The sequence below is a fragment of the Melopsittacus undulatus genome, chromosome 1 (assembly GCF_012275295.1).
Source record: "Melopsittacus undulatus isolate bMelUnd1 chromosome 1, bMelUnd1.mat.Z, whole genome shotgun sequence".
NCBI lineage: Eukaryota > Metazoa > Chordata > Aves > Psittaciformes > Psittaculidae > Melopsittacus > Melopsittacus undulatus.
This window is the reverse complement of record NC_047527.1, coordinates 103,905,062-103,918,036: the sequence shown is the minus strand read 5'-3', so window position 1 is coordinate 103,918,036 and position 12,975 is coordinate 103,905,062. Positions and strand designations below refer to the sequence as shown.

General features: G+C 42.8%; 1 protein-coding gene across 3 annotated transcripts in view; it reads left to right on the top strand.

Annotated features, from left to right (window-relative positions):
* PRKAG2 (protein kinase AMP-activated non-catalytic subunit gamma 2) overlaps positions 1 to 12,975 on the top strand; it is a 216,614-nt gene that overhangs the window by 132,525 nt on the left and 71,114 nt on the right. For 2 of the 3 annotated variants that reach the window (XM_034064320.1, XM_034064383.1), the window contains one exon: positions 11,916 to 12,139. In XM_034064320.1, coding sequence (XP_033920211.1) covers positions 11,916 to 12,139 — 224 coding nt within the window. The remainder of the gene's footprint in view (positions 1 to 11,915; positions 12,140 to 12,975) is intronic. The other variant, XM_034064345.1, reaches the window with a different exon arrangement.

The window sequence follows — 12,975 nt, the reverse complement described above, 5'->3', positions numbered from 1 at the left end:
GAGAGGAGGGATCGGCTGCAACCTGCTGTGCAGCCAAGCAAAGGAAGCCACCCTGTGGCGTCCTGATGGGGACTGGTCTAGCAGGTGCTCTGCTGAGTAGGCAAGTGGATGGGGAAGGTTTAAATCAGCCTGCAAGCAGAAGGTGAAATAGCAAGGAAAAGAGGAAATCTGTGAGGAATTCCTTAGTAGTGTCATTCTCTAGTGGACCTGAAGTGGAGCATTAGATGTAACACTTAGCAGGAAGTGTAGGGAGGAGAGGAGATGGTTGGTCTGCAGGAGGGGTAGGTAGATCAGGAGCCAAGAAAGCATATGTGGCTGGGAAGGCACAGCCCAACCTTGGTGCAGAACTACCAGAAATGTTCTGGCCACTATAGACACTTCACAGAGAGATAAAATTGGACCAGATGTTGGTTGTTTCAATGCAATGGACATCATTGAAGTTTAGTTCCCCCTCCTGAGTTTGAATTTTACTCATTGGCAGGTAAAAAGAATAAGATGATGGAGTTTAAGGGGCTTCCAGAATGACAGGATTGTTGAATATCCCAAGGTGAATGTTTGTTCTTTCCATGTGACTTATATTTATCCAGGTATGTGTTTAAAGTTCCCTTTAGGCTTATGTTGACAAAGTAGGGATTAATTTCTGGCTGAACTCTTTAAGTAGGATGGGCCCAAGTGTGCATGGCTTTCCTGAGCATGCATGTGCTTGTTAAGTGTGCTTGACTTCCACAGTTGTGGCAATACCAGCATTTGAAAGCTCGTAGATATACGTTTTAGTGTACCTTGGGGTACTTCCTGACTCCAACCTGAAGTTTCAACATACAGCTGTGATATCACTGCTCTTCAGCCTCATTTTAATGCTGGGTATCATGACAGTACTTACATTATCAGTAAGAGTATAGAGAATTGTGCCGAGAGGACCCAGCTTCATTTGATTTTAAGCTTATTCAGCTTCTGTGCTGGGAGAAGGAAATGAGGTGGTAACTAATTCCTCATACATGGGAAGCATGGACTTGCCAGTGGTAGGTAAGGACATCCTAATGCAGGCCATATTTTAAGTCTTTTGATATAGTTGTGGTTTTGGTACATGGATGTACAGCTGCCTTCTCCCCTTTTTTCGTAATAGTGACCTCACCCAGATCCTAGATGGACAGCTCTATTCATAGCAATTGTTAGAAGGACTTGGCCTGTAGTTTCCTGTACATTTCAAGAGGTATAAACCAGCAGTGCCACTGTACAAAGTGATTCTGCTTTCTGCCTGGTCTCTTTCCCACTTGTTTTAGCAAACACTCATCTTGGTTCTCATACTTGTGCCAAGACGAGTGTTTGCACTGGAAAACCGATCTGGATTGGAACTAACCAGAAGGATGGACACCTGAGGTTAGTTGCAACCTACATGAATCCGAGATCTGATTGTGAAAGGCAGAAGAAATCCAGTGTGGTGTGGATTATTTCATGCAAGGGTGCAGGTTAGTCTCTGAGCAGACTAGTGTCTAGAGAAAGCTGCACCAGTGTTCAATTAAAAGCATGGTCCAGTGCCACAGAAGGCAATGGGAATGACACTACCAAGTGGCATAAGGAGCAAGAGCAGGTCCATAGCAATTTATTTTCAATCAAACAAGAGCCATAACGTCATTAGTTATTTCTTCAGGAGACTTTGGTAGGTGTGCTAGAGAGCACTGCGCATTTCTGCAGTGCCATATGTGCACAAAAAGATTAATTCCCAGGTTAGCAAGACAGGAATTATGATGAGAGAGAAGTCTGAGTCAGACACAGTGGGGAGAGGCAAATGCCACAGGCTGAAGCAGTGCTTGGACTCCTGCTGAATTTTGAAAAGAGCTAGAATGAGGGAGACTTTTTGTTCTTTTAATAAGAGAAGAACAGAGGGTTTGAACAACATGAATTTCAGGCGCAAAGAAATGGCAAATTACAGCTTCATTCTCTAGCTCCAGCTTTCCTGAGGATTTGGAGTACTTTGCAAATATTTAATTACTCTCACCCCAGTGCCCTTGTAAGCATTGCAGAAAATAAACAGAAGTAAACTGTGCTGTGAGACTGGCAATCCAGCTGTAACTCCAATGCCTTTACTAGCACCTCTAGAGCTATTTCCTTCATTGTAAAAGTAGAAAACTGAAGCTAATATAAACCGATACATTACATAGACGGTTCCAGGACCTGACTCCTGAAGACTCTGCTCTGACAGCCTAATAACTGTTGCTCCCAACCTCAGAAAGAGGCACAGTCTATAAACACTTGCCTTCTTGCTGTGCAGTTGAGACTCATGCAGTGTTACACTCCCCTGGCGCCAGCCCTGGAACTTTCATGCATGCCCTGTAAATAGATATCCAAGTGGTCTTTATGTGCATTAATATTCTGTCTCTTGGTTACACAGAGAGAAGATATACTATACAGATGAAATCCCCCACAGTGATTTCAGTGGGGTTCTGCAGGCTCAGATCAGACTGTCCTTTTCATTAACTTGGACCTCTAATGACAGATCTGTACAATGCTAGAGGATTGGTTTATTTTCAGTTTCCACAGGGTGTTCCCCTGCTTTAGCATGTTGCAGCAATAAGGTACATGGTTAAGGCACTGGTTTAGAGCAAGCAAGCCAAGAAAATCTTTGCCTTAATTCCCTCATTTTTTAAATTTACATTGGATGAGCATATTGTAAATCATAGAAGAAACAATGTCCCCTGCTCTGCCACCCTCCCAAGCATCTGCTTTTGAAAAGCTGACATTTAGTACAGTGATAAGTAAGAAATCCGTGTGAAATTAAGCATCAGAACAAGCAAGTAATTACTTCCAAACTTGTATTTATATGTTGTGCATACAATACTCCTGCTCCCACCTTTCCCCCCTTAATTTTCCTCTTCTTTTCCTTTGCCTATCAAACTGTAAACCCTTTAGGTTGGTGCCTGTGTTATCTTTTATGTTTGTGAAGCATGTTGCACACAGTGATTGGCTGCTACCAGAAGCAAAACACAAAGAATGATGACCACAAGGTCAGGGGAGGGGACTCTCCCCCTCTACTCTGCTCTCGTGATACCCCACCTGCAGTCCTGCATTCAGCTCTGTGCCCCCAAACATAAGACGGACATGGACCTGTTGAAGATGCTCCGAGGGCTGGAGCACCTTTCCTATGGAGATAGGCTGAGAGCCAGGGCTGTCCAGTCTGAAGAGAAGGCCCTGGGGAGACCTTGGAGCAGCTTCCAGTGCCTAAAGAGCTACAAGAAATCTGGAGAGGGACTTTTGACAAGGGCAGGTAGGGACAGGACAAGGGAGATGGCTTTAAACTGACAGAGGGTCGATTTAGATTAGATATAAGGAAGAAGTTCTCCCATGTGAGGGTGGTGAGGCGCTGGCACAGGTTGACCAGAGAAGCTGTGGCTGCCCCATCCCTGGCAGTGTTCAAGGTCAGGCTGGACAGGGCTTGAAGAAACCCGGTCTAGTGGAAGGTGTCCTTGCTCATGGCAGGGGGTTGGAACTGGATGATCTTAAAGGTCACTTCCAACTATGATGAACATTATGATAACTGTGTTTTGGAGGCTTTGCTGTACAAAACCAGAGAGCAGGTTCCAGGTTACAGCAGCCTCTAGCAGAGGACAGGGTAATGCAGAGACAGTGCTGGCCACCCAGTGTCACCAAGGACAGGCTGTTTGCAGCTTTCTGTAATGGCAGAGGACTGTTTAACTCAGCATGACTCAAAACAGAAAGCAAGCCCAGATAGGACAACTGAGGTTAATGTGGAAAGAGCTGTTAAATGTTAGCTTTAGCAGCCAGAGGTCTTTGTGAAAGAGAAAACAAAAGTTATTTCATTAAAGCCTCTGAACACCAAGTACTCTATGAAAGTTTAAATGCCAGGTGGTGTACTAGGTAAATAAAGTTGTCCTGCTGTAGGCATTGCTTCTCCCAACAGCTGGCTGTAACCAGCACATAGTACAAGTACCCATGTGAATCCCTGCCATGTGATGCAGTGCTGTGCCCGCCTAACATGCTGATATGGGGCTGGGAAGCCAGGGGAGACTTTTCTTTCAGCAGCTACCAGTATGTTGATAAGGGCCAACTGTTGCACTTGGCTGATTTGCATGGATTGGCTTACGCTCATCAGTCATCCGGCTTGTATCAGAAAAACTCGGGGTTTGCACAGATGTCACATGTCTTTCCCACATGGTTTGAATGGAGTGATTGATTTTCATTTTAGTGACTTTTTAGATTGGTGTCACCATACCACACAGTTAGCTTTTGTTACAACCCAGCAGTTACCCCCAGGCAGCACTGCAGAATGTCACATCCCCTTGTTGGCAGTTCTGGGCTTGGGTACAGCAGGAGCCATTGAGAGGGTGGCACTCTTAAACTCCTCTTGCTCTGCTGTCAGTGGCAGGACTGGATTTAGGAAATTAAAAGCTGGTATTTGCAAGTTTCATGACCCCATGCTCTGTGGGTGACAGATACACAGGAGGGTAAAGTGTTCTTTGTTCACATGTGCTTCTCATAGTGGTACATGCCCCAACCTCCTCCTCCTGCTTCTCATGGTTCCGCAGGATGTTTCCCATGGTGCTGTTACCTGCTGAGAATCAGTTAGTACTTTACTCCTGTCACTAGCACCTGTGCTGGCAAGGTATATGCTGCCTGCGATCCTGACAGTGCATGCTGGCCACAGCCATATGGTGTCTCGTAAAGTCCTGGTGCCAGTCTCTCAGTATAATTACCATGCTGAGCTAATTACTCATGGCTGACTCAGGCACTTACTCACTGGCTACCTCAGCCACTACCAGGACCTCTTCATCTATCCTCTGTCAGGCTGCCAAACAGCAATGCAATGTGCATTTGGCCATCTCAGAAAATCAAAACCAAGAAAAGCCATTGTTTGCCATCAAGCTCACGGGTGATTTCTATGTCTTTGCTATGAATTCTTTGCCCATGACATTCCCTCAAGTATTTGCAAGACAAAGAAGAGGTGGCAGAAAACTGGGAATTAGAAGTCAGGTTGAAACCTTCTGGCCAATGAGAACTAGAAAAATCCCTCTGTGGGGGATGCTCTCCACCAGGATTTCTGGTCTTTGTCTGCTGTGTTCAGATCCCATGTATCTGTGGCTTTAAAAGCAACAAATTCATGATTGTGTACATCTCTGGATTCTATATACTACTCCCTACAGCTTGCCTATAGCCCTGAAAGCCAAAGTTCAGCCCTTGGCAGCTCTTTCCTGGCAACCCCTGGTCAACTCACGTACTCTGACAGAAATTTTTCTGCTGAATAAAGGAAAAATGCAAATCTGTTGAGAACAGGCAATGCAAAACCCAAGGTGATAAAACTCATCTGATTGTAGAGAATATCAAGAACTAAGTGTGGAAACACAGGCTCACTGTGGAGGGTTTCAGCCTCAAAAAGGTGCTGTGCTTGGGAGAGGGAGAAGGTAGGAACCAGCAGCCAGGGTGCGTTTGCAGGGGGACCAGAGGAGCTTTGCAGGATTAGGAGCCCATGGCTGAAAGCCTGTCTGGTGGTGCAGCAGTAATGCCTGCTTTGGTAATATATCGAAGTGCATTTAACAAATATAAGGTAACCAGTGTATGATTCTGGGCAAGGTGTAAGATCCTCTTTCTAATCAGCAGGGCAGAAGAAATCTGCAGTAAAGCCCATAGAATATGGCCCTGGGGAAGTGCTTCTCCTGATCAGCCTTTCCTCATTAAAGGAGTCTCCAGAGCTTCAGAAAGATGAACAATCCTCACACTTCACAAATTAAACTCTTCAGCTCTTGATTTTTTTTACAAGGAAAAGGTGTTATAACATTGCAGATTCCACAGGTAACAAGTGGTGTGCATGCATGTAAATAGACCACAAGCAGAGTAGAAAAGGCTGAATCCTGGAAACTGATCAGCTTTGTCTTTGGTTTTACAGAGTGAAATAGCTTCTCAAGGAAAAGTTGGAGCTTTCACATTCAGGTGTTTCTGTGTCTGAGATCACTTAAGGAGCAGTTTCCTTTACTATGTTTGAACTACTATAAAGAAATTAGATTTTTACTGCAAAAATATGTTTCCCTTTGAAACTTTTCAGACAGCACATGATATTTTAATGACTTAATGGGTGTATTTTTCTCTTCCTTCGATTAATAAATATGGGACAGATGTTTATGGAAACAAGTAAGCTTCCCATTGAATGGTGTACCAGCTATGTGAAAAGTGTGAAGTTGTTTCAATGGGATTGAAACAAATGTGCTTACTGAAGCAGCTGGGATAGATGCTGCTCAGTTGGATTCAGGGAGCCTGGGGGGAAGACTGGAAGGCCTGGCCATTATATGGGTGATGCACTGGTGATCACAGACACAGGCAACAGTAAAATCTATAGTTCTTATGTGGTGTGTAAGCTCAAAATGCTAGGTATGACAAGAAATTTCCTGAACAGTATCTATCCCATTTTGCTGTAGAATATCTCTTAAGATTACTTTTCAGGCTTAATTTTATTTCTTTTTTATTTTAACTAACAGGTGTATAACAACACTTAGTGTCAGTATCACTAGTACTATTAGAATAGAAACAGCCAGCAGCCATTTACCTGCTTCTGGGTCCGTTAAGTGGCATTAAACTTAATTTCACCTAATTTGCATCAATTTGCTTCTGTGTCAAAATGAACATGGTATTGTGTCTGAAGAGTGAATCAGCCTAATGAACAGATGACTCGGCTCCAATTCCCTTGTGCTGCTAACTACTTAAAATTCAGCAGCCACAGCCGGCCGCCTTCTCTGTTTCATTGCTGGCTGAAGAATGGAAATGAAAGGACAGGGTTGTCCTGGAAAGGAATCAGAGAAAAAGTGTCACATGGGGACACTGCAAATGGAAAATCCTTTGTGTTTTTCTGAGAAGTTTCATTCTAAATGGTGAAATAATAAATCTATATATATATGAACTTGGACAGCTATTTTAGCAACAGCCTTAACAACGGCATTACCTGCTTCATCAAGTACAGGACAAGAGAACACCAAAGTGATTCCCAGGAAGACATGAATCATAGAGAAATAGAATCATAGAATGGTTTGGGTTGGAATGGACTTTAAAGCTCACCCAGTTCCAGTCCCCTGCCACAGGCAGGGACACCTTCCACTAGACCATGTTGCTCTAAGCCCTGTCCAACCTGGCCTTGAACACTGCCAGTGATACAGCAGCCACAGCTTCTCTGGGCAACCAGTGCCAGTGCCTCACCACCCTCACAGTGAAGAATTTATTCCTAATACCTAATCTAAATCTACCCTCTTCTGAAGTGATTTATTTTTCATGGCCAGGAACTCTTCACAGTGCTAACAACTTCATCTTAAATGCACAAATACAAAAGTCAAGTCTGAGAACAGGCTGCTGACTGTAGCCCTTGGGCCCTTAATGAGGGAGTGTGGCTCTATTATGAACCACCCAAGGCCAGCTGTTTGTACAGAAGCATTACCACATCTGTGGGCAGGTGGTTCCAAATGTTCACAGGGACAGGGACTGTTTTTCTTTCTGGAAAAGGGTGGATATAAAACAGAGGCTCTGGCAAGAATCACTGGGCTATGAGCATCCTTCCTCCCAGAAAGCACCAGATGTATCCTGCCAGGTCAGGCGTGAATGTAGGTGACAGAACTAATTGTGGGTGTCACCAGGGAGTGTCAGAGGGCAGCTACTCTTCTTCCCTTGGGAGGATGGGAATGACAACGCAGTGCTTTATCCTTTCCTGTTACTTATTAGTAGAAGGCTGGTTTGGATCAGAATGCCCAAGTTTGTGAGTGGATAACTTAATGCCACGCAAACTAAGAGCTTTGCTTAAAAGAAATAGTTGCAAATACCTAGAGAAACATGTGAAGGTAGCAACATTATTTTTGTATGTTTGTGAACAGCTATATACCAGATAACACTGACTGCGAAAGGCCGGAGGGGGTCTGCTGTTATGGCAGTACTTTCTCAGGCCTCTTGCCTCCAGCACGCAATATCCAGCTAGATCCCAACTGCAGTTCCTCTGGCATGGAGCTGAGCACTGCACCATTACCACATGCACTGTCACAGAGAGAAGGCAACTGGAGATAGCCTCATTTTGCTCAAAACTGAGGCTTGTGCTAGCTAGTTCTGTTAGGATCTCACATACATGTCCTGAGTAAAGTTATACTCTAACATGCAAGTTGATTCTTTACATTAATGCAATTTTGCTCCATTTATTCATATATTCTTATAAATTTTCTTATCCATATGCATATTCAGTTATACAAATGTTGGTACTTATGATTCATCAACATGGAGACCACAAAGTTATCTTCTTTTTTTGCTCTTGTTTTGTCCCCAGAAAGGAAATGTCAGGATGAATCAGAACAAAGCAACACTCTTGGACTGTTTTAAAACTGGATAGGGACAATCAATAGAAAACACGACAAAACCTTGTGTTGGCCAGTGACGCAACTAGATATTTTCTCTCTTTTTTTTTTTGTCTAAAATGCTTTGTATGTGTTATGGAAAAAGGAAGAGCTATTTAGTTTCTTAAATACTACATTTCGTTATGTATTTCATGGTCTGATGAAAGAAACATCAGCATAAGAGATAATTACTTGCCATAGCAGCTCATTACCAGAACCAGTAGAGTTTGCAGTCAGTCTCAAAGATTGTTTCTTCTCCACAATCCTATGTACTGAATTTCTTCAACTTCATTATAGAAGACTCTAGAACTGTAGCCTAGTTTTCACCGCTTAATTATTTTATGCATACTTTCTCCAAAATGACCTGTTTTCAGCCATGGCATCTAGGGGTATCTTGTCTCTGCAATGGACTTCTGTAGAAGAATAGAACAGCTACTGCACGTACATATAACTGTATTTATACCAATGCTGCCTCTTTAAACAGCGGTCCAATACAACAAATTTCTGTTACTCCTAAACTGATTTGGTCTGGATATATAATACAGATTTTCATTCTTTTTTGAGGCAGACTTTTATAAAATCCTCTGTAGGGGTTACAAGGTTGATCTGTATCACAGATCATAAAGATATTTAACATTTCCTATGGGATTATTTCCTCAATTTCAGTATTGTATGAATGTAACTAACATAGATATCACAACAGTGCCATGAGGTGAGCTTTTAAATACTAAAGATTGCAAAGCCTAATTACATAATTTAATCAAATAACCTGCAAAATAATTGCAGTTTTCCCTCCACCTCTGTGAGGAAACTGAGTCACAGAAAAACTGAATCTCAGATGCATTAGGGTGTGCCTCAGGGCAAGTACTTTATGTCTTAAGTGCTTAGTTGATACAGGCAATTCTAAGACTCAGAGAACTCCCTGTAAAGTTGCCATAGTCACAGACACTCTCAGCCAACTGACACCAAGTGTCCAAGGCTGGCATCTGAGAGGAGATTCACCATCAGTGAATGTTCTTATAAAATGGGAACCATAAAATGTCTGTCCTGGCTGTGCTGTGACACATGTACAGCGAGGTGGCAACAGTACTCATATACATACCGGATGTGTATCAAAGGAGACCAAGAAACTAACATATTTTGTGTCCTACTGATGTCCTCTACACTTGGCAGGCCAGCCTTGTTAGGACGGTGAATATGTGGTTTCCTTATGTCTGGTAACAGCTCTTTTGGCAGAGCTTGTTGACACTGGAAATGTTTTTGTAGACTTGCTGAATACATTAGTGCACAATGGACACATCCAGCAGCAAGACTTTTAGACCTAATGGTGTTTTTCTCCCTTTTAGTGGTTTTACATTTGCATCGATTACAGCTACCATCCACCTCCAAACCCAATCTGAGTGCTCAGGAAACATTTGTACATCCATAAAAACACAGAGGATAAGAGCATCTTTGCCAAGACTGTTTATCTAAATTTGTCTGTAAGCAAAAACTGAACAGGCAAGTGAGATGTCCTTTTTATCATTCAGGGTGTGGAACATTCTCTAATGCCACTGAAATCACCAGAAATTGAGGACATTCAAAATACCAGGGTTGTTCTTCTTGCCTCACCTTGTGGCACATCCCATCAGCCAGCATTTTATCTGCCTACAACACCCAGTCTCCACTGCATCTGTAGTTATTGCTGCTTGACTGGCAGAGCTGCTAGTCCCTTTATGAAATGAAATGGAAGTCCTCTGAGGCAGATCCAGTTTTGGAAAAGGACCAAAGAGAGGGTGTGAGTAAGGGGTCCTTTTTGATTTCAGCAAAGCTAAGATTTTCTTTGAAAGAAAGAAATACATTACACTGCACCACTAAAACCACTACAAATAAACCACATTAGAGCCTAATGATTTCACAGGATTCTTGATGAGTGATTCTATTCTCTAAAAGTTAAGTCTCTTCATAGTAAAAGGCATCAAGAATCATAGAATGGTTTGGATTGGAAGGGACCTTAAGATCATCTAGTTCCAACCTGTCTGCCACAGGTTAGGGACACCTTCCACTAGACCAGGTTGTTTTCAGTCAAGAACAGCAGCTAAAGAACAGTTACCTGAATTCCTTGTTAGTGCATTTTATCATAAGATATTGTAACTCTTTCCCAGATATATCAGGAGAAATAGTTTTATCAGGTAATGGCTCCTTCCATGTGTTGTTGGACTTCTTCTGAGCCTGGCACCTTAGTTACTACTGAGTTTTAGTCTTACTTTCCATCAGTACAAAGTTTTCTTTGAAAATGCTGCCTGCAAGGTCAAATGTGACACTGCGAGGTAATGGGTATAAAGTGAGTTGTACTAATGCACTTTACGCTGGGTTAAAAGGAAGAACCGGCAGAGGCTGTATGTGCACCAATGCAAAGCTTTTGAATGGGAAAAAAATCTCAGGTGCAAAAAACTGATGGAGCCTTGAAAGCTCACAGTGAGAACATGAGCTAGACTTTGCGTGAAAATGCATTATCCTGGTCTCACACACTTGTTTGAATATCTTGGGATTTTATGCTTATTAAATGCTTTCTTCTCTGCTCCCTTTTAATGAACTTGAGTCCCTTCTGGACTAACTGACCATCTGCACAAATCTCTGGAAGTAGAAGTGAACCAAGTGCAGAGATCATATAGCCCACTCTAAAACATGTAGCTCTGTTCAGCCTCCTGGCTTTAACGCATGTAAGTCTGTCCTGATTTGTGCTGGCATAAGAGAATCATCCTTTGTTTGCTGATGTACACATTGATATAACAAGAAACACGTATGTTGTAACTTGAATTGTCAAACTGTTTGTGGATGACAGCTGGCTTTTAAATGGGTCCTAAATATGACTTACACAATCTGTTTGATCACAATGCAGAACTGCTGTAAGAACGTAACCAAAAATACAGCTGGGGTAGATGCACATGTCAAATAAAAACAGAATGCTCACAAGGGAAATAATCTGCTGCTGAGATTGAGTTTTAGCAAAAGATATGAATAATCTTTCTCCTCAAAGGCTGCTGAAAACAATTCTACCTTGTATAAAGGCACTGCCAAGAACCTTACAGAAAGCAGACTGAGCTTTATGGGAAGGATGTCCTGTTTCCTTTTGTCTCTGCTCCTAATTTTATTCTAACTGCTGGCTGAGATACTGTTCAAATAATGAAAAAGAAGAAAAAGAATCTATTAAAACTCTTCAGACAGAGGTAATCCTGAGACTCACAGGAGTATTAAAATAATAACAATAAAGTAATATCAGCGTTGAGGATCAGTTTAGAAATAAGCAATCAGACAGGAGGTTAATACAACATGAACCTCCAGCACTCTCATCTCACCACTATGCCTCCCTGTAAATGAATCAGACAGTTCAACCAGTTGAATGATTAAGAGTTTTACCAGCAAGGCAGAGCAATTCCCTCTGAGGAACAGGGAGTTGAGATATGTACTTTTAGCCTGGGGAAATGTGATGAAAACATCCAGTTCACTGTAAAGCTGAGATTTCTGTCTGCTTTTCTTCTGATCTTTCATCATTATTCTTGTTGACAGCCTCTGGCCTCTCCTCTTCTCCATCTACCCCAACACAAGTGACCAAGCAACCCACGTTTCCTCTTGAATCCTATAAGCATGAGCCCGAGAGACTAGAAACGCGGATTCATTGTTCTTCACCTCCGGACACAGGGCAGAGATTTTCTTTGCCTCCATCTCAAAGTGCAGCCAAGCCTCCAATCATGACACCAGCTCCCTGTGCTACCTCAAAACCAGTAAGTAAAGTGTGTGTCCAGTTTTCCACTAGGAAATGTACAGGGTTGTGTGTTAACTGTTTCTTGCATTACAACCAATGGGCTAGAGTGTGTGTGTCCATACTGTGAAACAGAACGAGAACAATGTCACAGGCTTTTCCTTCAGATTCCCAGTATTCAGTGCACTAGGAATTCTAAGGTGGTAGCTCCCCTCATGATTTACCCAAATAGCAACTCATTTTTGCACTATTCTCAAGTGAGTTTTGCAGTGGCTGCATATCCCAGCATACACAGCTGCTTTAAAGGGTAAAATTTTAGTTAGGTTTGTATTTTATCTCCCTCAGGAAGAGCTGATGAGAGAGCCAGCAGCCAAGGAGAGCATATAGAAATGAAATTCACACTATGAGCTGCAGGAGTTCTGAGTTCCTGCTGCCTCTGGAGTCTGAGCTGACTGGGACAGCTGGTGACTGATGGCACTATTTGCTATCACACCTCCTGCCCCAGCTGAGAGACTAGGGGAAGAAGGGTAGCACTACCAGGGTATTTATCCAGCCTCCCATGTAGTAGAGGTGTGTTCAGAACAGTGGTTTTTTTTTTCAGTTCCTGGGAATGCATGAACTCAACAGTTCCTGGGAATACATGAATTCCAGCCACTGATACACTCCACTGCAACACCTGCGCTGCATGCCATTGTGCCTTCTTCCCTCTCCTTAGCCAGCCTGAGCCTCAGAGGCATCACTTTTCTTTTCTTTGCTCCCCTGCCTTTTGCTCCTTTCTTTTTTGACTGAACTCCTTTGCATTAAGTGTATCTTTCCATTCCGCTGCCTCATGGGGCTAGCAGTCTGTGAGCTGTCAATGGAGTTCGC